General features: G+C 41.4%; 1 protein-coding gene across 4 annotated transcripts in view; it reads right to left on the bottom strand.

The window, feature by feature from the left end:
• The window catches only part of LOC137369236 (selenocysteine insertion sequence-binding protein 2-like), a 97,797-nt gene that overhangs the window by 58,192 nt on the left and 14,512 nt on the right, over window positions 1-25,093 (bottom strand). For all 4 annotated transcript variants that reach the window (XM_068030119.1, XM_068030123.1, XM_068030120.1 and 1 more), the window contains exons 2-8: window positions 24,445-24,587; window positions 21,629-21,923; window positions 18,954-19,074; window positions 16,628-16,860; window positions 13,084-13,168; window positions 11,802-11,947; window positions 11,557-11,685 (exon numbers count right to left, since the gene is read on the bottom strand). In XM_068030119.1, the coding sequence (XP_067886220.1) occupies window positions 11,557-11,685; window positions 11,802-11,947; window positions 13,084-13,168; window positions 16,628-16,860; window positions 18,954-19,074; window positions 21,629-21,923; window positions 24,445-24,587 (1,152 nt within the window). The remainder of the gene's footprint in view (window positions 1-11,556; window positions 11,686-11,801; window positions 11,948-13,083; window positions 13,169-16,627; window positions 16,861-18,953; window positions 19,075-21,628; window positions 21,924-24,444; window positions 24,588-25,093) is intronic.

The raw sequence follows: 25,093 nt of genomic DNA, 5'->3' as shown, positions 1-25,093 counted from the left end.
CAACCACAACCATCTTCCTTTGTGCTATGTATGACTCCAACCACTGGAGAGTTTTCTCCCCGATTCCCATTGACTTCAGTTTTGAGACAGCTCTTTGATGCCATACTCGGTCAAATGCTGCCTTGATGTCAAGGGCAGTCACTCTCACCTCACCTCTTGAGTTCAGCTCTTTTGTCCATGTTTGGACTAAGGCTGTAATGAGGTCAGGAGCTGAGTGGCCCGGGCGGAACCCAAACAGAGTGTTAGTGCTGCTTGATAGCATTGTCGACGACACCTTCCATCAGTTTGCTTATGATTGAGAGTAGACTGATAGGGCGGTAATTGGCTGGGTTGGGATTTGTCCTGCTTTTTATGCACAAGACATACCTGGGAAATTTTCCACATTGCCAGGTAGATACAAGCGTTGTAGTTGTACTGAACAGCTTGGCTAGGGGTGTGGCTAGTTCTGGAGGACAAGTCTTCAGTATTATTGCCAGAATGGTGTCAGGGCCTATAGCCTTTGTAATGTCCAGTGCCTTCAGCCATTTCTTGATATCACGTGGAATGAATTGGATTGGCTGAAGACTGGCATCTGTGATGCTGGGGACCTCAGGAGGAGGCAGCGATGGATAATCACTTGGCACTTCTGGTTGAAGATGGATGCAAATGCTTCAGCTTTTTATTTTGCACTGATGTGCTGGGCTCCCCCATCATTGAGGATGGGGATATTTGTGGGGCCTCCTCCTCCTCCTGTTAGTTGCTTCATGGTCCACCATTCACAACTGGATGTGGCAGGACTGCAGAGCTCAGATCTGATCCTTAGATTGTGGGATGGCTTAGCCTTGTCTATTGCATGCCCCCTCCGCTGTTTGGCATGCAAGTAGTCCTATGTTGTAGCTTCACCATGCTGACACCTCATTTTTTTAGGTATGTCTGGTGCTGCTCCTGGCATGCCCTCCTGCACTCTTCATTGAAGTTAGTCCCCCGGCTTGATGGTAACGGTAGAGCGGGGGATACATCAGGCCATGAGATTACAGATTGCGGTTGATAACAATTCTGCTGTTGTTGATGGCCCATGGCGCCTCATGGATGCCCAGTTTTGAGTTGCTAGATCTGTTTGAAGTTTATCCCATTTCAAACAGTGGTGGTGCCACACAACACGATGGTGGGTATCCTCAACGTGAAGACGGGACTTCGTCTCCACAAGGACTGTGCGGTGGTCACTCCGACCAATACTGTCATGCATAGATGCATCTGCAACAGGTAGACTGGTGAGGACGAAGTCAAGTAGGGTTTTCCCTCGTTGGTTCCCTCACCACCTGCCGTAGACCTAGTCTAGCAGCTATGTCCCTTAGGACTTGGCCAGTTTGGTCAGTAGTGGCGCTACGAACCACTCTTGATGATGGACATTGAAGTCCTCCAAACATTGTACATTCTGTGCCCTTGCTACCCTCAGTGCTTCTTCCAATTGGTGTTCAACATGGAGAAGCACAGATTCATCGGTAGGTGGTAATCAGCAGGAGCTTTGACCTGATACCATGAGACTTCATGTTGTGTGGCACTTTATCAAATACTTTTTAGATGTCCATGTACACACATCAACAGCATTACCTGATCAACCTTCTAGGAACATAGGAACAGGAGTAGGCCATTCAGCCCCTTGAGCCTGTCCCGCCATTCAATGAGATCATGGCTGATCCGTGGCCTAACTCCACAGACCTGCCTTTGGCCCATATCCCTTAATATCTTTGCTTAACAAAAATCTATCTATCTCAGATTTAAAATCAACAACTGTTCTAGCTTCAACTGCTGTTTGTGGGAGAGAGTTCCAAACCTCTACCACCCTTTGCGTGAAGAAGTGCTTCCTAACATCTCTCCTGAAGGGTCTGGTCCTAATCTTTAGAATCTCCTACCAGTGGAAATAGTTTATCGTTATCTAGCCTGTCTTTTCCTGTTAATATCTTGAAGACTTCAATCAGATCACCCCCTAACCTTCTAAATTCTAGCGAAAACAGGCCTAATTTGTGTAATCTCTCCTCGTAACTTAACCCCTGTAGTCCAGGTATCATTCTTGTAAACCTATGTTGCACTCCCTCCAAGGCCAATACATCCTCCCTAAGGTGTGGTGCCCAGAACTGCTCACAGTACTCCAAGTGGGGTCTAACCAGGGTTTTGTACAGCTGCAGCATAACCTCTGTCTTTATACTCCAATCCTCTAGATATAAAGGCTAGCATTCCATTAGCCTTTTTGATTATTTTCTGCACTTGCTCGTGGTATTCGCTGTTACCTCATCAAAAAACTCCAGCAAGCTAGTTAAACACAATTTTCCCTTCATAAATCTGTGCTGGCTTTTCCTAATTAATCCACATTTGCCCAAGTGACTATTAATTTTGTCCCGAATTATTGTTTCTAGAAGCTTCCCCACTACCAAGGTTAAACTGACTGTCCTGTAGTTACTGGGCTTACCTTTGTTCGGCGGAGAGTTTTATCCAGTTTGTATATACACACCTTTTGAACGAGGGTGCAACATTTGCAATTCTCCAGATCTCTGTCACCACCCAAGAACACAAGAAACAGGAGCAGGAGTAGACCATATGGCCCGTCGAGCCTGTTCCACCCTTCAAAATGATCGTTGCTGATCTGAGGATTCAACTCCACTTTCTCTTCTGCTTGCCATATCCCTTGATTCCCTGAGAAACCAAAAATCTGTCTATCTCAGCTTTAAATGTATTCAACGATGGAGCATCCACAACCCTCTGGGGTACAGAATTCCAAAGGTTCATAACCCTTTGAGTGAAGTAATTTCTCCTCATCTCAGTCCTAAATGATCGGCCCCTTAATCTGACTGTGCCATGTTTTAGATTCCCTGAACAGCGGAAAACGATCTCTCAGCATCTACCCTATCCAGTCCCTTTAGAATCTTATATGTTTCAATGAGATCACCTCTCATTCTTCTAAACTCCAAAGAATACAGGCCCAGTTTACTCAGTCTCTCATTAACGGACAACTAGTTCACCCCAGGGACCAATTTAGTGAACCTTCACTGTACCGCCTCCAATGCAAGTATATCCTTTCTTAAATACGGAGACCAAAGCTGCACACAGTATTCCAGATGTGGTCTCACCAAAATCCTATACAAATGTAGCAAGATTTCGTTCTTCCTGTACTCCAATTCCCTTGCAATAAAGGGCAACATGCCATTTGCCTTCCTAATTGCTTCCTGTACCTGCATGCTAACTTTTTACGTTCCTTGTACGAGCACACCCAAATCTCTCTGAACAGCAACACTTACAAAGTTCAAACCTTTAAAAAAATATTCTGCTTTTCTATTATGACCAAAATGAATAACTTCACACTTCCCTACATTATACTCCATCTTCCATCTTGTTGCCCACTCACTTAATCTGTCTATATCTTTTTGCAGCCTCACTGTGTCCTCCCCTCGGTTTACCTTTCCACCTTCCTTTGTATCATCACCAAACTTAGATCCATCACTCTCTGTCTCTTCATCAAAGTCATTTATATAGATTGTAAACAGCTGAGGCCCCAGCACTGATCCTTGCAGCACTCCACTATTCACTGCTTGCCAAATTGAAAATACCCCGTTCATGCCCACTCTCTGCTTCCTGTTCGTTAACCATTCCTCTATCCATGTTAATATATTACCCCCAACTCCATGAGCCCTTATCTTGCCCATTAATCTTTTGTGTGGCACCTTATTGAATGCCTTTTGAAATTCCAGGTGTACTACATCTACTGCTTCCCCTTTATGTACCCTACTAGTTACATCCTCAAATAACTCTAATGAATTTGTCAAACAGGAATTCACTTTAGTAAAACCACACTGACTTGTTCTAAACATACTAAACTTTACTAAGTGCATTGTTAATACTTCCTTAATAATAGATTCCAGCATCTTCCCAACGGCTGATGTTAGGCTAACTGGCCTGTAGTTCACTGTTACGGCCAGCTGAGGAGGAGTTACAAGGCTCCCCTCTTGTCCTTCCTCTTATTTGATCGCAACAGAGTTTATTTCTTTTAAACAGTGGATGTGCTTACCACTTCAGTGAATGTTTTATCTTTGTGGCGAGTATAATTGTTTTTCAATGGAATGTATTTTTGTTAAGCATTTCGAATTGTTTCTTTAAAGGGTTTCCCACTGTTCATTTACTGCCATATCTTTTAGTCTATTTACCCAATTAACTGTAGCCAGTTCTCCCCTCATGCCCATGTAATTGGTTTTGTTTAAGTTTAAGATTCTTGTTTGTGATTAGAGCATGTCACTTTCAAACTTAACATGAAGTACAATGGTATTATGATCACTATTTCCCAGTGGATCTTTTACATTTGACATTACTAATTAATCCTGTTTCTCCATTACACAATACTAGATCCAAGATAGCTTTATCCTTAAATCGGTTCCACAACATATTGCTCCAAGAATCTGTCCCAAAAACATTCTACAAACTCACCTTCTAGACCACTCCTGCCAATTTCATTTTCCCAGTCTATAAGAAGATTAAAATCCCCCACAATTGTTACATTGCCTTTGTTACAAGCTCCAATAATTTTTTGTTTAATGCTCTGTCCAATGGTATAGCTACTGTTAGGGGGTCTATAAACTACTCCCACCAGTGCTTTCCGATTCTTACTATTCCTAATTTCCACCCATACTGATTCTACTTCATGATCTTGAGGCCACATCCTCTCTCACTGATGTCCTTATATCATCCTTTACTATCAGGGTTATCCCTCTTCCTTTGCCATTGTCTGTCTTTTCAAAATATTGTATACTCTGGAATATTTATTGCCTAACCTTGATCACCTTGTAACCATGTCTCTGTAATGGCGATTAGATCCAAATAATTTACGCCACGCAATCATTTGTGCCACTAGTTCATCTATCTATTACAGTTGCTTCATGCATTCAGATAAAGAACCTTCAATTTCATTTTTTTTACTTCTATTACCTGCAATGACCCTATTCGCTGATGTACAATTTCTGTTCTCAAAATCCAAACAGGATTGTCCTGGTAGACCCATCATTTCAGCCTGTTCATGCCCCACTGAACTTATTTCTTCCTATCTTGACTCTATCTTTTCTCCCCTGGTCCAGTCTCTTCCCATCTACATTTGTGACTCTTCTGATGCCCTATGTCATTTTGACAATTTCCAAGTTTTGGGCCCTAACCACCTCTTCTTCACTCTGGACGTCCAATCTCTCTACACCTCCATCTCCCACCAGGTCGGTCTGAGGGCTCTCCGCTTCTTCCTTGAACAGAGACCCAACAAGTCCCCATCCATCACCACCCTCCTCCGCCTGGCTGAACTTGTTCTCACATTGAACAACTTCTCCTTCAACTCCACTTAGTTCCTTCAAATAAAAGGTGTTGCTATAGGTGACCACACAGTGGTCCTAGTTATGCCTGTCTTCTTGTGTTGTATGTCGAAGATTCCTTGTTCCAGTCCTACTGAGGCCCCTTCCCCCAACTCTTTTTCCGGAACATTGATGTTACGGTATCGGTGTCACGTCCTGCTCTCATCCTGAACTAGAAAACTTCCATCAACTTTGCTTCTAATTTCCACCCTTCTCTCACCTTTACATGGTCCATCTCTGACACTCCCCTTCCCTTGACTTCTGTCTCCATCGCTGGGGATAGGCTGTCCATTATTATAAACCCACCGACTCCCTCGGCTACCTTGACTTCACTTTTTCACACCCTGCTTCCTGTAAGAACTCCATTCCATTCTCCCAGTTCCTCTGTCTCCAACGCATCTGTTCTGATGGTGCAATCTTTCACAACAGTGCTTCTGATATGTCTTTCTTTTTTCTCAACTGAGGTTCCCCCCCACCTGTGGTTGACAGGGCCCTCAGCTGCGTCCAACCCATTTCCCACACTTCTGCCCTCACCCCTTCCCCTCCCTCCCAGAAAGCTGACAAGATTCCCCTTTTCCTCATTTTCCACCCCACCAGCCTACACATCCAAAGGATCATCCTCTGCCAACTCCAGCGTGATGCCACCACCAAAAGCATCTTCCCCTCCCCTCCCAGCATTCCATAGGGATCGTTCCCTCCGCTACACCTTGGTCCACTTCTCTATTAATAGTTCAACAATTTCAGAGCTTGACTGGCCTTTTTATTATTATTTGATTTTATTTTTTAACCATGTGCCTGCCTTAAACTTGGTTTTTCATGTTTGTGCTTTCAGAGAGAGCTGTCTATTATTCTGTCATTAACACTCTCTCTGGACTAATGCTTTGCCTTTCCTTACACCTTTCGCACTCCCTTTGCCTTTGTCCCATGACATCTTTGTCATTTCATCTCTCCTGTTCTCTGCCCCATCAGACCCCCGTTTCACTTGCTTAAAACCTATTACATTTCTAATCTTTGCCAGTTCTGATAAAAGGTCACAGACCTGAAACGTTAACTCTGCTTCTCTCTCCACAGATGCTGCCAGACTTGCTGAGTATTCCTAGCAGTTTTTGTTTTTATTTCAGATCTCCAGCAGCCACAGTATTTTGCTTTTATTTTATAATTTTTGTTAAACTTTGTCTCTTCCTGTCCCATTCTGCTGGTCTTCACCCACAACGCTATACTATTCCGATGCCTCGACCTTTCTCTTTAGATTTCTAAATCTCCCTTCACCCGAAACCCTCCTCCCCCTCTGTTAGTTTAAAGCCCTGGGAAAAGCCTTAGTTATACAATTGGCCAGGACATTGGTCCCAGCCCGGTTTAAATGCAGCCCACCCCAACCGAATAGCTCACTCTTCCCTGAATATTGATGCCAGTGCCCCATGAATCAAAACCCCTTCTTCCCACACCACTCTGACTCAAGCATTTAATTCTCTAATCTTCTTGACCCCATGTCAATTGGCGTGTGGCTCAGGTAACAATTCAGAGAGGATTACCATTGATGTTTTAATTTGGACCCTAATTCCTCAAATTCTCTCAGCAGAACATCGTTCTTGGTTCTATCTAGATCATTAGTTCCCATATGGACCATGACAACTAGATCCTGATCCTCCCCCTCCCAGTCCACATTCATCTCCAGCCACAAGGAGATGTTCTTAACATTCAGAGCTCCTGGTCACGGCTGCACAGAATAGTATGTATCCCCCTGGCGATACTGTCTCCTATTGCTACCATATTCCTCTTGGCTCCCCCCCACTTGAACGGCATCCTTCACCATGTGCCATGGTCAGACTGCTCATCCACCTTACAGTCATTCTCCTCATCCACACAAGTAGCAAACACTTCGTTCCTGTTGGACAAAGTCAGGGACTGAGGCGCCCCCATCACTACATGCTGATTCCCCATACCTGCCTAACTTGCAGTCACACCTTCCCGTCCCTGACCATTGACCAATTCAGTTCTGCCTAACCTAAGGGGTGTGACCGCCTCCTGGAACAAAGTCTCCAGGCAACTTTCCCCCTCCCTGATGCATCGCAGTATTTGCAACATTTGACAGAGTATGGCATCAAGGAGCCCTCGCAAAACTGGAATCAATGGGAATAAGGGGAAAACTCTCCGCTGGCTGGAGTCATACCATGCGCAAAGGGAGATGGTTGTGGTTGTTGGAGTTCAGTCATCTCAGCTTCAGCACATCACTGCAGGAGTTCCTCAAGGTAGTGTCCTAGGCAGAACCATCTTCAGCTGCTTCATCAATGACCTTCCTTCAATCATAAGATCAGAAGTGGGGATGTTCGCTGATGATTGCACAATGTTCAACACCATTCACGACTCCTCAGATACTGAAGCAGTTCGTGTTAAAATGAAGCAAGACTTGGACAATATCCAGGCCTGGGCTGATAACGGTCAAGTAACATTCGCGCCACACAAGTGCCAGGCAATGACCATTTCTCCAGCAAGAGAGAATCTAACCATCTCCCCTCGATATTCAATGGCATGACGATCGCTGAATCCCCCACTATCAACATCCTGGGGGTTACCATTGACCAGAAACTGAACTGGAGTAGCCATATAAATACCGTGGCTACAAGAGCAGGTCAGAGGCTAGGAATCCTACAGCGAGTAACTCACCTCCTGTCTCCCCAAAGCCTGTCCACCATCTGCAAGGCACAAATCAGGAGTGTGATGGAATACTCTCCACTTGCCTGGATAGGTGCAGCTCTAATAACACTCAAGAAGCTCAACATCATCCAGGACAAAGCAGCATGCTTGATTGTTTGTGGATGGGATGCCATTCACTCCCTGCACCACCAACGCACAGTGGCAGCAGTGTGTACCATATACAAGATGCACTGCAGCAACGCACCAAGGCTCCTTAAACATCACATTCCAAAGCTGCGACGTCTACTACCTAGAATGACAAAGGCAGCAGATGTATGGGAACACCACCACCTGCAGGTTCCCCTCCAAGCCACACACCATCCTGACTTGGAACTATATCACCGTTCCTTCACTGTCGCTGGATCAAAATCCTGGAACTCCCTTTCTAACAGCACTGTGGGTGTACTTACCCCACATGGACTGCAGCAGTTCAAGAAGGCAGCTCAACACCACCTTCTCAAGGGCAATTAGGTATGGGCAATCAATGCTGGCCTAGCCAGCGATGCCCACATGCCACAGATGAATTTTTAAAAAAGAATCGAAGGAAGACTAGAAAATTATGGCCAGTGCCTCCGCATTTTCCACTCTCATTTCCTTCAGTATCCTTGGATGCATCTCATCCGGTCCTGGTGCCTTATCAACTTTAGGAATAGCTAGCCTATCCAATATGACCTCCTCATCAATTTTAAACTCTTCAAATGTCTGAATTACTTCATCTTTCAAAATGACCTGTGCAATATCTTCTTCCTTGGTAAAGTATGAAACGGATTTCGTAGTAGTAATCCCTGTAGGCACCATAATATCAAGGGTACTTGAAAAATGTTTTGGCACAGCAAAAGGAGGAAGGAAACTTAACATGTTGAGTGATTTTCCAGTTTCAACTTTCAACATTTTTTAAAATAACCTGTCATCTGATTATTTTGAAAGCAAGTCCAATTGCTAACTGTTCAGAGTTATGAATGTACAGGTACAGTAATGCATTCAGAATTTGGCATACGACTTAGTGAAAGCATCCACCTGTATAAACTGACAGTCTACTCGAGCATCACTTTCTTGAAAAACCTTTTGGCTTTAATTGAGATAAATCAACACCACCTCATGGAACTGATTCTGTTAGTTCCCAAGTCAGGCTGTATCAGCAGTGTTGTACTGAAACCCTTTCGGACTACATGAAAAGTTTTGTTGTGGCACAAGCATCAAACATGTAATATAACCCCAGCAATAGCCTTCTGAAACACTTTCAAAATCATTGGTCATTCTACTTTTCCAAATTTTATAATGAGTGTTTGGACAATGTTAGCTTATGATTGGGAAACGAAGGGAAATATACACATGAATAATTTATTTATTTCAGCCATTTAGGTTGCTTTTCTTTAAGTGGTTGATGCCAATCTTCCCTTATAAGGCCATCACCTACAAACGCAGACATTTTTCAAGCAGTTGTAAATGCTTGACTCAATGGAGTTTAGATCAATTCTTTGCAGCTCATCCATATTTTATAATTATAAATAGTGTAGATGATGCACTGATCAGCTTTCAGATGTAAGTCAAGTCAGTCTTAAGATCAGTACCACAAACCCATCCTCCCAGATTGGCATTTTAACATATCCTTTTCGATTATATGCACCTTTTTATTTCTGAATGAGAAACAGCCCTAAAGCCACCTAGAGTATTTTCTACTGTATTTATTTGCAGATTCATTTTCAATGGGCTTACAATCTTCCATTTTCTCAGCAGCCTCGCTCATTTTGTGAGAAAACGTCTTCTCTTGGAAGCTCACTATTCTCTCTAAATATCTGTTACACGCTGAACCTTTGGCACCCAAATGAGTCCAGGCAGCTTAAATAATGTCTTCATTGCCTGCGCTAATGATCATCACAACAAGCAGGTTTCTTGCTTGCAATCAAATGCACCTCAGTAAAACATGGAAGGTGGCTGCAGTCACCATTTTGTTTTCTCTGAATTTAACTATGGATCTGACTGACTCACCTGTTCTTATCTTAAAATTCCCTGTTATGTGGAAAGTGGGCTACAAATGGCTCCTAGGCTATATTAGGAGTGCCACTGTTTTAAGTGGCAGTGCTATGTATCCACTGTGGTACTTTAATATCAGTACTAGTATTTGTACCAGGCTTTGCTGCTAACTGGTCTACTACAGCATTCTGGTGACACGGACCTTCTAATTCTCCCTTCATAACATATTTTAAAAAAACAGGGTAGATGATATGGGACAGATGTTTAACAAAATGGAGAGAAGAGGAACTAGAGGGGAGAAAAAATAAAGTTGAAAACACACATTGGCAGGCACTGGAATTGTTCCTTCCATGAAAAACTGATTTGCAAAGTGGCAGTTATTTGATGAATAGTCCAAAAGAATCATAAGATAAAAGGAAATTCCTCACTTGAGAGTGGGATAAGTAATGGAGAATATATCCTTTTATAGAGACACTCAGTTCTGTCATTGCAAAAGCAGACTCAGGGATCCATTGCCCTCGATCTCTTGGGAAAACATGAGCCACTCAAATGACATGTTCAATGAGTCTTTTCAGCTGGCTGCCCCTGAGCAAAGCAGGATCAATTTCTTTCCCAATACTGGAATTCAGTTCAACAGTTCAGGGCCAGCTAGAACTTGTTTGTGCTGAGTACTGGCTTTCACCATATGCACTAAAGCTTACTACACTATGGATAGATGTATTATTTATCTTAATTATAATTCTTCAGTAGGGATATTGTTGCATATTTTGCTAAATTTAATCTAGTTTATCAATAACAATACATACATGACAGACTGAATTATTTCAGTCTTCCTAATGTAAGGAAAGAGTTAATCAGACTATACTAAGGTTTGTTAATGTTATACGGATATGATTTCTCTTTATACTTTAGTAAAAGTCACCTTTAGCTTTTGCCTGTGATGCAGTACAATTTAGATGCAGTGACCACTTAACTGCTGAATTAAGGCTAGTCTTAAAACAATGGTCAGTTTAAATCATTAAACGACATTGCATTACGTACAGCTGAGAACTTTAATTAGTTGACAAGTTCTGCTTAAGGGAACACTGCAATCACATTATTCCTTACCGAAGCAGGAGATTGGTATGGAATGGTAAAGATTTATAATTAGAAGTTTCAATCAGTAGAATTGCAAGAAGCGTGAAACCATCAATAAAGTAATCAAATTGGAGAGTCCAATGGAAAAATAACATTAAAAAATAAAGTTATTGATAAGGGACAGGGGAAGAAGCTCATGGATTTGAAGGTCTACAGCCTGTAAACCAAGCTTGAAACTGTATAGCATTTGGAGTCCTCTGCTAAAGTTGCAAGCCTTGGTCGCAAATATTGCTGTTGAGTGCATGTTTAATTATTGTATAGTTAATAAATCTGTGACATCTGACATTCAATCTGACTCCTCATATCAGTAGGGTTTGTAAGTTACAAGTTAAGAACATACATTCATCCCTCCTCAAACACTACACTAAAACATACAAACACAAAAATCAAGTACCTCAAATCGAGGTAGCTCTTGTACAGTTATCTTGGATTCATTAGGTTTTGGAGTAGCATTGGATCCCTTTGGCTTCTTTTTCTTTTTCACTTTCCCAGCTGCTTTCAGCTTTGTTTCACCATCATCTCTCTGCAGAATAATTTAATATTTCACATTTTGATCACATTAACACTTAGAACACTAAAAATTAGGATCATTTCAAAGCTAAAAATATAAAATAACCTGCATTTTGGTTTCACCCTGACCTGAGAAACATTATGTGTAGGTATCTTTGGTGGAGCTGAACTGAGAACTGGTTTCTTAGGTGCTTGTGAAACAATTCTGGCCCACGACAACACAGATGGAGTGGCAGTAGATGATAAAGTTGATGCAGACGGTGCTAATGTATTTGCTGGTACAATAACAAAATGAATAACTTAATTTATGTTATAGCATTAACATACAGAACAAACGCACAGACACATATTGGCTCAAAGTTTACATTATATCAAATATGATTTTTTCCATTTTTCATATTTCATGAAAATATATAATTAAAATACATACACCATTTTTATGGCGGGGGGAGGAGGAGCTGGGGGGAAGGAAATCATTGGTGTTACAGGTACAGATTCTTAATCAGCATATTAATATACAAGTCCAAATCAATTATTTAAATTAATGAATTAGAACAAAGAAAAGCTGCGGGATACAACCCTTTGTTTCCTTTTTTTATTATTAGTTTGTAAGATGTGGGCATTGCTGGCTAGGCCAGCATTTATTGCCCATCCCTAATTGCCCTTGAACTGAGTGATCTGCAGGGCATTTTAAGAGTCAATCGCATTGCTGTGGGTTTGGAGTCATATGTAGACCCGACCAGTAAGGACATTAGTGAATCAGATGGGTTTTTACAACAAGCTTTTTTTTTAAATTCCCAGATGAATTGAATTCAAATTTCACCATCTGCCATGGTGGGATTCAAACCTAGTAGCCTGGGTCTTGGGTTACTAGTCCAGTGACATTACCACTACACCACCGCCTCCACTTGATGAGTTAATAAGTCATCACAATATTGGGATATGAAGCATTTCCCATGCCTTTTTATTTACTTAACCCATGTGTTATATTTTCTGAATGTTTTACAATCTTTTAAAATACTCATGGAGAAGCTAGAAGAAATCAAATATTTGAAAATAATCCTCATCTCTGAATGTTATGAAAAATAAGTCTATGTAATATTAGTTCATACTAATTTCAGCTCATTAAATATATAAGCACCATGTTTAAGCATGTATATGCAACAGTAAAAGTTTTCTGAAATTTTGCATTTTATCACACAGAAATAAAGAATGCAATTTAAAGTAAAATAAGTAAAAAATGTTTTGAACATTTTGTTATAAAATTGTCTACCTAGATAATTAACAAATCTGGAGACTATATCAGTTCTTCTATGTAGTTCTCAGAAACTAAGACTACTTATGCTGAAAAATATTTCACTGAATAACCATTTCTAGAAATAGCACAAGGAAGGATGGCCAATCTGTCTACCTGTGACAGTAGCAGAATCAGAGACAGTACATTTCTCTGCAGTAGTCGGAAATCCAGGTAGCTGAGATGTCGCCAATCTCTCATCCTAGACAAAGAGCAAGACGTTAGATTGATTTTCTTCACAATGGAAGAGCGCCAAAAAAAAAAATTAATTGCAGCTACAAATGACTAGAAAAATAATATAAATCAGTTTGCTCAGTAGTTATGATTTTGTCTAATACATTTTGCATCTTCCAATGATAGCCTACTGTACTCCAAAATAAAATTAACATTCAAGTTAAATTCAAAAACTTATTAAAAACAGAAAATTCAACATTTTCATGGGGAATATCTGTCAGATATTCTTGGAGTGCCAAGAAATGCTTTCAGAGAAACAAAGATAGCATATAAAGAATAAATATGCTGATAAATTAACCAAAAAATTGTAAGTTTACATTTTAGGATGAGAGGTCAAACTGAGGATCTAGCTGATGAAAGGTCATCGACTTGAAGCGTTAACTCTGTTTCTCTCTCCACAGATGCTGCCAGATCTGAGTATTTCCAGCACTTTCTCTTTTTACCTCAAATTCATTTGCCCTTCTTAGTTTGACATCAGCTGCAAATTTGAATAATTTCTATTGAACTGCTAAATTCAAATTGCTAAGTGCAATTAGAAACAATAGGGTCAAAACACCAAGCCCTGTGACACCAAATCAGCACTTTCAACCACCTAAACATACCTGCCCTAGCCCTGAACTCACATCTTGCTCTAATTTCTCTCTATCTCCCCTCATGCCTTCTCCAAGCTCATTTTGTCCATGAAGCATAAGAACATAAGAAATAGGGGCAGGAGCAGGCCATATGGCCCATCGAGCCTGCTCCACCATTCAATATGGTCATGGCTGATCTTCAGTTTCCTTAACTCCACTTTCCTGCCTGATCCCCATATCCCTTGATTTCCTGAAACACCAAAAATCTGTCTATCCCAGCCTTAAATATATTCAATGATGGAGCATTCACTACCCTCTAGGGTAGAGAATTCCAAAGATTCACAACACTTTGAGTGAAGAAATTTCTCATCTCAGTCCTAAATGACCAACCCCTTATCCTTAAACTGTACCTGCGTTTTAGATTCCCCAGCCAGCGGAAACAAATTCTAAGCATCTACACTGTCAAGCCCCTCAGAATCTTTTAAGTTTCAATGAGATCACACCTCATTCTTCTAAACTTCAGAGAATATAGACCCAATTTACTCAGCCTATCATTAGACAACTCTCTCATACCAGGGACCAACCTAGCAATCTAGTGAGCCTTTGCTGTACTGCCTCCAATGCAAGTATATCCTTTCTTAAATATGGAGACCAAAACTGCACACAGTATTTCAGGTGTGGTCTCAGCAAAATCCTGTACAACTGTAGCAAGATTTCTTTATTCTTTTACTCTAATTGCCTTGCAATAAAGGCCAATGTGCCATTTGCCTCCCTAATTGCTTGCTGTATCTGCATGCTAACTTTGTGTTCCTTGTATGAGCACATCCAAGTCTCTCTGAACATCAACATTTACAAGTTTCACGCCTTTTAAAAAATATTCTGCTCTTCTATTCTGATGACCAAGCAGACCCACCTCCTGCTCCCTTCAACCTATTCTCACTAAACTGCTGACCACACAACTTCCCCTCCTGGTCCCCAGGTTATCTGATATTGTTAACATTTCTCTCTTCAGGTGCTGTCCCTCTCTCCTTTAAATTTTCCCTCATCATGTCTCTCCTCAGAAAAACCAACCCTTGACCCCACCATCCTTGCAAACTACCGTCCAATCTCCAACTTCCCTTTGCTCTCCAAAGTCCTTGAACGTGTTGTTGCCTCCCAAATCCGTTTCCATCTTGCCTAGAACTCCATATTTGAATCCCTCCAAACAGGTTGCCGCCCCTGCCACAGTATCAAAACATCTATCAAAGTCACAAATGACATTCTATGTGACTGTGACAAAGGTAAACAATCCCCGCTCCTCCTTGTTGACCTGCCTGCAGCCTTTGAGACGGTTGGCCACACAATCCTCCTCCAATGCCTCTCCACTATTGTCCAACTGGATGAGACTGTTCTCACATGGCTCCATTCTTATCTATTTAATTGCAGCCTGAGAATCACTTGCAATGGCTTCTCTTCCCACTCCCACAGTTACCTCTGGTATTCCCCAAGGATCTATTCTTGGCCCCCTGCTACTTCTCATCTACATGCTGTCCCTCGCCAACATCACCCAAAAGCACAGCATTAATTTTCACATGTACACTAATGACACTCAACTGTACCTCACCACCACCTCACTTGATTCCTCCACTGTTGCTAACTTACCAGACTGCTTATCCGACATCCAGTACTGCATGAACAGAAATTTCCTCCAATTAAATACTGGGAAAACTAAAGCCATTATCTTCGGTCCCCGCTCCAAACTCCATTCCCTAGCTACCAACTCCGTCCCTCTCCCTGGCAACAGTCTGAGACTAAACCAGACCATTCTCAACCTTCGTGTTACATTTGACCCCGAGGTGAGCTTCCCACTACTTATTCGCACCATCAGGAAGACCCCCATTTCCACCTCCATAACATCACCTGACTTTATCCCTGCCTCAGTTCATCTGCTGTTGAAACCTTCATTCATCCCTTTGTTACCTTGGGGCTTGACTATTCCAATGCACTGCTGGCTGGTCTCCCACATTCTAGAAATTAAACTTGAGGTCATCCAAAATTCCTTGCTCACACCAAGTCCTGTTCATCTATCACCCTTGTGTGCGCTGACCTACACTGGCTCCCACAGCTCTCAGGCAATATCTTGATTTTAAAATTCTCATCCTTGTTTTCAAATCCCTTCATGGCCTTGTTCCTATTTCTCTAATCTCCTACAGCCCCACAACCCTCTATCTGCACTCATTTAATTCTGGGCTCTTGAGCATCCCTGATTTTAATTGCTCTGGCATTCGAGGTTGTACCTTTAGCTGCCAAGGCCCTTAGCTCGGGAATTCCCTCCCTAAACCTCTCCGACTCGCTACGTTTCTTTCTTCAAGATGCTCCTTAAAACCTAGCTCTTTGATATCTGCCCTAATATTGCCTTTTGTGGTTCAGTGTCTAATTTTGCTTCATAATGCTCCTGTGAAGCTCCTTGGGATGTTTTATTATGTTAAAAGGTGCTAATAATGTCAGTTGTTGTTTATGTTATTGAAGTGCCTCCTGGTTTCTACCTTACAGCCAATTTCTCAGCCATTTCTAGATTTTACCCTTAATCCTCATTATTTTAGGTTTAAATAGCTGCTTCTCATGCAGAACCTTCAATGTTTTTGGAGTCAAGGTACACCACATTTCTACTTAAGTTTATTTGGGTGACAAGTTATTTTAGGTGAAAGTTATTTTAAACTTCTTTAAGCTTAAAACAGTCAAATTCTAGAAATCAGTGATATGAAGAACATTTTGCATGCAACCAGTGATGCCTCAAAGTTGAACTAAGAACACATGGTAAATAAGATTTGATTAAAGCATTGTGTAAACTGATTTTACAATATTGTTCCCCATACCGTATCTGGTGTATCATCTGATGGCCATACTTTGGCAGACTGTTCGGAGCCTGTACTGGAAACCCGAGTGTTTCTGAGGTCACGGCTAGATTGCTGTGCTACTGAGTGTTGCAGTATGGGGAAATCACTTGATGCAACTTCAGGTGGGATAGCAGTCTTAGTCTCAGGTTCATTTTGAATTTTCTGAAGTGGCTTTGATTTGCTGTGCTGGCATCTGCTAGATGGCTTGCCCTCTGTACAAGATTAAAAATATACTAGTTAATCTCAGCGCCTGGAATGCAGAAACTAGTCAATGAGATAGCCGCCAGAACCTGATGGCCTGCATCCAAGTGTTTTAAAGGAAGTGGCTGCAGAGATAGTGCAGGCATTGGTCGAAATATTCCAAAACTCACTGGTTCCCGAAAGGTCCCAGCAGACTGGAAAACCGCTAATGTGACACCCCTGTTCAAGAAGGGAGGGAGACAAAAAGCAGGAAACTATAGGCCAGTCAGCCTAACATCGGTCGTTGGGAAAATGCTAAAGTCCATTATTAAGGAAGAAATAGCAAGACATTTAGAAAAGCTTAACAGAATCAAACAGAGTCAACATGCTTTTGTGAAAGAGAAATCATGTTTGACAAATTTGCTAGAGTTCTTTGAGGATATAACAAGCAGAGTTGATAAAGGGGAACTGGCAGATGTAGTGTATTTGGATTTCCAGAAGACATTTGATAAGGTGCCACATAAAAGATTATTGCACAAGATGGGAGCTCACGGTATTGGGGGTAATGTATTAGCATGGATTGAGGATTGGTTAACTCACAGAAGACAGAGAGTCGGGATTAATGGGTCTTTTTCAGGTTGGAAAGACGTAACTAGTGGAGCGCCACAAGGAACAGTCCTATGGCTTCAATTATTTACTATCTATATTAATGACTTGGAGGAGAGGACAGAGTGTAATATATCCAAATTTGCTGACGATACAAAAATAGGTGGGAGGGCATGTTGTGATGAGAGCATAAGGAATCTGCAAGGGGATATAGATAGGTTGAGTGAGTGGGAAAAAAACTGGTAGATGGAGTTTAATGTAGGAAAGTGTGAGGCCATGCACTTTGGTAGGAAGAATCAAAAGGCAGACTATTATTTAAATGAACAGAGACTTCAAAAAAGTGCAGCACAGAGGGATCTGGATGTTCTTGTGCATGAAACACAAAAGGTTAGCATGCAGGTACAGCAAGTAATTAAGGCGGCAAATGGAATTTTGGCCTTTATTGCTAGGGAGCTGGAGTTTAAAAATAGGAAGTCTTGTTACAACTGTACAGGGTGTTGATGAGGCCACACCTGGAGTACTGCGTACAGTTTTGGTCCCCGTATTTAAGAATATACTGGCATTGGAGGCAGTTCATGAGAGATTCACTAGGCTGATTCCTGGGATGAAAGGGTTGACTTATCAATAACAGCTAAACAGGTTAGGCCTTTATTCACTGGAGTTTAGAAGAATGAGGGGGGATCTTACTGAAATATACAAGATTCTGAGGGGGCTTAACAGGATAGATGTTGAGAAGATGTTTCCACTAGTGGGGGAATCTCAAACTAGGGGACACTCATTTAAAATGGAGATGCAAAAGAATTTCTTCTCAGAGGGTAGCGAATGTCTGGAATTTTCTACCCCAGAGAGTTGTGCAGGCTAGATCACTGAAAGTATTTAAAGAGGATAGATTTTTGAAATATCGGGGAATTGAGGGCTATGAGGAGTTGGCACGAAAGAGCAGTTGAGGACTGGGGCAGATCAGCCATGATCTTATTGAATGGCAGGGCAGGCTTGAGGGGCCGAATGGCCTACTCCTGCACCTATTTCTTATGTTCTTATGACAGTGTCACAGCAGCAGTGTGCAACAAATGGCAAAGAATTAGCAGTTTGTCATAACTGTTTCAGAGGTGAGCACACTAGTGCTGCCACTCTGTTCCTGGGTCAGGGAGGATGCTCACCCGGAACCGCTGAATTTCAGAGGCTGTATCTCACAGGTACTTGGTCAATCAAAAACAAACTAAACCAATAGGAACTCTACATCTATATGTAGTAATATATTTAAAATTATTTAGATAATAGCCTTCTAAACAATTACAGACATCACAGAATTAATTATTCGAATAGTTTGTTAAAAGAGCTCTGTTAGTTTAAGTTCTGGATAGTTATGCTTGTGAAAAATAATGTATGTTAAACCAAAACCATACTTGCACTTCTAAATTTTTTTTAAAATATGAAATATTTTGAAAAAAAATCACATGCAGAGAATTGCAAGCATCAAACAAAATAATTTTTAACAAAAAAAATTAAATATTCTTACGACTTTTGGTTGTATTATCCTTAAACACAACAGGCCGTTGGAATCGTTCACCTGTTGCAGCTTCAGGTACTTCATTTACATTTTCCCCCTGTTTTCTTAACTCTTTCCTGGACCTTACTTCCTAGAAATGACAGATACTGCAAACATCAGTGAGTCAGTTGATGATCAACCTGCAGAACATCCATGTTTGGACTTTTGCATGCAACATCACAGGCAGAAGAGCATGCATTCACTACTGGCTACACACAGTTTTTAAATTAGCTATTTTCTATGTTTCCGAAGAATTATTTTTCTCATCAGTTTTCTTCATTCCCTCCTTGAAGGAGTTAACTCATTGCTGTAGTACGGTTCCATGATCACCAGTGCAAAATAACTAACAGGGTTTGATTTAAGACTTTATATATTTTACATGTTTCCTTCACTCTCGCCTCTAAAGAAAAGAATAAGTCAGGTTTTTTTTGCATCTAATCATTAATGAGTGACCTCTGCTCGAATTGGACATGTGCGGACTTGATCGGGAACATGCTATGCTTAATTGTGATAACCCCGATCACCCCCAGTTGAAAAGCCTGTCAACATTTGTCAAAGCTTACAAGTCAATGACTTCTTTGTCATTAAGATTGAGACCATCCTATCAACTGCATCTACCACCTTTCTCCCTTCCCCTAGCCCACTGCACCAAACTTTATTCTAAGGTTCCCCTCTGCCCGAACTTCGATATTTCTCTAGTTTCTCCTATCTCCCCCTCGTGCCCTCCCTCCTTAGCCACTGTCTCTATCCCTTTCCCTGGCTGAGGCATAGCCAGACTATTTGCAACCTTGGTGTCATATTTGATCCAGAGATGAGCTTCCAACCACATATGTGTGTCATCACTAAGACCACCTATTTCCACCTCCGTAACATCACCCGACTCCACCCTTGCCTCAGCTCATCTGCTGTTGAAGCCCTCATCCATGCCTTTGCTGCTACCTCTAGACTTCACTATTCCAAAACACTCCTGGCTGGCATCCCATCTTCCACCCTCCCTAAACTTGGGGTCAGTTAAGATTCTGCTGCTCACAACTCACACTATGACCTAATACAAAAGCAAAATATTGTGGATGCTGAAAATCTGAAATAAAAACAGGAAACGCTGGTAATACTCATCAGAATGGATCTGAAATGTTAACACTCTTTTCCCTCTCCACAGATGCTGCCTGTCCTGCTGAGTATTTCCAGCATTTTGTGTTATTATTTCGTCCTGTCACCCCATCACCCCTATGCTCGCTGACCTACATTAGCTCCCAGTTAGCAACGTTTCGACGTTAAAATTCTCATCTTAGTTTTCAAATTCCACCTTGGTCTCACCCCTCCCGATCGCTCTAATCTCCTCCAGCCCCATAATTCTCCAAGATATCTGCGCTCCTTTAATTCTGGAATCTTGCTCATCCCCAATTTTAATCACTCCACCTTTGGTGGCTATGCCTTCAGCTGCCAAGGCCCTAAGCTCAGGAAGTCCCTCTCTGAACCTCTTTGTCTCCATTTCCTCCATTAAGATGCTGCTTAAAACCTCCCTCTTTGACCAAGCTTTCGGTCATCCCTTTAAGTGGTTCAGTATCAAATTTTGTTTTATAATGCTCCTGCCAAGTATGCTGGGACATTTAATTACATTAAAAGGTGTTTATATAAATACAAGTTGTCATTGTGATATGACCAAAGCCACAGTTAAGTATAATTAGTTAGCCTCCAGCACCTCACCCAAATGTCCATTACTGACTTGTAAGCTTTGACAAGTGTTGACAGGCTTTTCAGCTGGGGGTGACAACGGGTGATCACAATTAAGCATAGCATGTTCCCGATCAATGTCCACACATGTACAATTCGAGCAGAGGTCACTGAATAATGATTAGGTGCAAAAACCTCTTCTCCCGAATCTAAGGAGTTGAGGCCAACTGAAGCACCCCAAATGAGATCATCTAGCTCAGCACAGCCTGATGATCCTCCTGGTCTGTATGGCTCATGCAATGGCTCCATTTGTTAAGCCATCAGAAAAGCACAAATCATTAAGAGATTTCCCTATTCAGAAATCTGCATTATTCCTTGTAAGAATTAGTCAGCTCTATCAAAAGCATCTGACAGGCAAGAAAGATTCTCAAGGCATTGTGTTACAACAATAATGTCTAGTCACAAAGCAACATCAATTCAAAAACAGCAAATTCAATAATTCAGCAAATTTTAAAGTTTAGTTACTTTTTCCACTATGACTTACAGACAAAAACAAATAATCTCATTTTAAATATTGAAACACTATAAAAAATTCTGACCGGTTAACATTTAACTGGCATTTAGACTTCAATACATTGAGCTCTGCTATGTGTGATTGCACATATTGGCAGAACTCCACCCTCCCAGGCTAGAGAACAGAGCCAATGTACTTCAGGCCTGCTGGCCCCTAATTGATTTGGTCTCAAAATGATACCAGTGGTATAGCTGCATACAAACACAACTTTTAAAACATTAAAACTTAAACTTTGAGAACTATTAATATGAGCATCTATGTATCAGACAAAAGGATAAACTGATTAGAAAGGTACGCATCCTAAATTAGCACAGCTCACCATATAGCACAGTATTATCTTTCACATAGATACCCAGAGGAAAATGGCCTTGCTGCATGACAGCACCACATGACATACCTTAGGTGACTGGCCCAAAAATGATCTCTCCTTCTCAGAGTCCTGTTGGCCAGGCTGTTTTTTCTTGTTACCTCGGCTACTGCCACTGTACTTGTGCTTTGAAGAGCAAATGTCATCACAGCGTAAAGATGTGCGTGTATATAGATTCAATGAGGTATCAGATGATTTTTTGTATGAATAATACAAGGAATAATCCACAGGCAAGTGAGATGACATAACTGGATAGGATGTGTTCAACGTTGACAAATTCTGGGACAGTTTATTGCAGCCATTCTCTGTTGTGTGTAAATGCTGCCTAAAATGTATAGCAAAAAAAAACAGATTATTAACGGACATGGCTGTGAACCAATTGTAAGAAAAGTCACTATCTGTCCTTGTATAAATACCCATCAAGAGTACATTTCTTCCATCAGCGAACCAGCATAATCAAAACATCCCAGCCAGAGACCAGCTAGCTCAGTAGACTGGGAAAATGAGCTTGACAACTTCCTGATCTGCACAATCGCACAACAAGCAATACATCTATCCAAAAGTGAAATGGTTCGTACAATATGCACTAAAAACAGTTCCCACTAGTCAATGTGTTCACTGAAGGTCACATAAGAAGTCATACTTCAGCATATGGAAACATAATTGCAGCTTCTTTAACAAATGTACAACAAAGAAGCGAGACAAGCAGAAAGAAAAGCAGCAATTTTTCTTTTTTAAATTAGATTTTACATATTATCTGCTATGTGCAATTAGATAGGAGTTACAACACAAACAGGTCACTGGCCTGACCAGTCATGTGGTATTTAGTCTCCATATGAATAGTAAATCCTAATCCTACACGCTCACCCTTTTCCCATATTAAGAACATAAGAACTAGGAGCAGGAGTAGGCAATTCAGCCCCTCGAGCCATTCAATATGATCATGGCTAATCTCATGTCGGCCTCAAATCCACTTTCCTGCCCGTTCTCCATAGTCCTTCAACCCATTTCTAATTAAAAACCTGTCTATCTCCTCCTTAAATTTACCCAATGTCCCAGCATCCACCGTACTCTGGGGTAGCGAATTCCACAGATTCACGACCCTTTGAGAGAAGTAATTTCTCCTCACCTGTTTTAAATCTGCTACCACTTATCCTAAAACTATGACCTCTCATTCTAGATTGTCCCACAAGAGGAAACATTTTGTCTACTTTGTCAATCCCCTTAATCATCTTATAAACCTCAATTAGATCTCCTCTCATTCTTCTAAACGACAGAGTAAAGCCTAAACTGCTCAATCCCTCTTCATAAGACGAGCCCCCCCCCCATCTCTGGAATCAATCTAGTGAACCTCCTCTGAACTGCCTTCAATGCAACTACATCCTTTCTCAAGTAAGGGGACCAAAACTGTAAGCAATGCTCCAGGTGCTACTAATGCCTTGTACAGTTGCAGCAACGATCCCTACTTTTATACTCTATTTCTTTAGCAATAAACGCCAAAATTCCACTTGCCTTCCGAATCACCTGCTGTACCTGCATACTAGTTTTCTGCGATTCATGCATGAGGACACCCAGATCCCTCTGCACCGAAGCATTCTGAAGTTTCTCTCCATTTAGATAATAATTTGTCTTTCTATTCTTCCGACCAAAATGGATAACCTCACACTTATCCACGTTAAAATCCATCTGCCAAATTTTGGCCCATTTACCTAATCTATCCATATCCATTTGTAGATTTCTTGTTTCTTCATTGTAACTTACTGTCCCACCTATTTCAGTGTCATTTGCAAATTTGGCTATAGTACCTTCTATCCCTGCATCCAAGTCATTTATATAGATTGTAAATAGTTGGGGCCTGAGGACTGAACCTTGCAGCACCCTACTAGTTACATCTTGCCAACCAGAAAAAGACCCATTTATCTCGACCGTCTGTTTTCTATTGGTTAGCCAATCCTCTATCCAAGCTAATAAATTGCCCCTAACCCCATGTGAACTTACCTTGTGTATTAACCTTTTGTGCGGCACCTTATCAAATGCCTTCTGGAAGTCCAGATAAATTACATCTACAGGATCCCTATTATCCACTTTGCTTGTTACAGCTTCTTCCTTGATTCCCATTCCTTTGAGTAATTAACTAGCCTACTTGAAATGGTCTCTGCTTCAATATGCACTCCATGGCTTTCTGACTCTGCATGAAAAGTTTCATCTGCTTTCCAGGAAAGATGGGGGCCGGGGGAGGCAGAAGGGCAGGGCGGGGCAGAGGCAGAAGGGCGAGCAGAACCTACAATCAAATGTCTGTACATATGTCAGCAGTGCTCTGTGTCTTCTGTCTTGCAGCATATTGTTCATCCAGCTGACACTATCTTTTAGAAGCTAGGCGAGGATGACCCTGGAAATCTGTCAATATTTGCAGGGTGTCTCCCACATAGACTAGACTTAAAACCATTGTTACGTTAATCAGCAAAGTTCTGTTTCTACAGTCAATTTTAGTGCTGTTTGTGAGAAACAGGATTAGATTATGCTATAGTTACTGGCTTGAAAGCACATCTGGTAACACATTTCATGTTCTAATAACCATTTTCAGCTTGTGGCTCAATGATATGCATTTGTCAACCATCAGAGACAAACTTTTATTGTTTATCTTCCCAAAAATTTTAATTAAGGTTTGGAAACATCTCCAATACCCGTTATCCTCTTTGTTCCAGGGAAAATTAGGGCTTTTCTTTCATTAACCTTGGCATCACAGGATCCTGAAAGATAACACTGGAAGTGTCTCTCCAAGTTGCTAGAATTTTTCTTAACTTTTGTAATACAAACAAGCTACAAAATTATAAATTAATATTCACCTATCCACATAAGGATCTTGAACAAAAGGATAGCAGGTCGTTAAATATCTCGGCAATGTAGCAGATGACGATTCAGACCAACTGACTCCTATTGCTTGCTGTTTTGGCACAAATGGTTCAACATCAGCTGATAATCTGGTCCCCTGTAAAAATACAAAATATAATCCAACCTTTATTTCATTGACAGAAAAAAATGAAAAAGATGCATAGAGAATGGGAAATAGAATTAACTGCATCAATCTCTGTAGTAGACTCCTTCATAGTTCACCTCCCGACTCCCCAGAGCCTTTCCACAATCTACAAGGCATAGTGTGATGGAATACTCTCCACTTGCCTGGATGGGTGCAGCTCCAGCAACACTCAAAAGCTTGACTTCACCCAGTACAAAGCAGTCTGTTTGATCAGTACACAGTCCATTATTTTAAGCACCTGTGCACCATGGCTACAGTGCAGTGTGTATCATCTGCAAGATATACTGTAGGAACTCACCAAGGCTTCTTTAACATAATCTCGCAAATCTACAACCTCTCCACTGAGAATGACAAGGGCAGCTGGCACATGGGAACCACCCCTTCCGAGCTCCCCTCCAAGTCACACACCATCCTGACTTGAAAATATGATGCTGTTCCTTCATTGTCGCTGGACAAAA

Source organism: Heterodontus francisci, chromosome 4 (genome assembly GCF_036365525.1).
Source record: "Heterodontus francisci isolate sHetFra1 chromosome 4, sHetFra1.hap1, whole genome shotgun sequence".
Lineage (NCBI taxonomy): Eukaryota > Metazoa > Chordata > Chondrichthyes > Heterodontiformes > Heterodontidae > Heterodontus > Heterodontus francisci.
The sequence above is the reverse complement of the archived record's forward strand: the minus strand, read 5'-3'. Positions and strand labels throughout refer to the sequence as shown.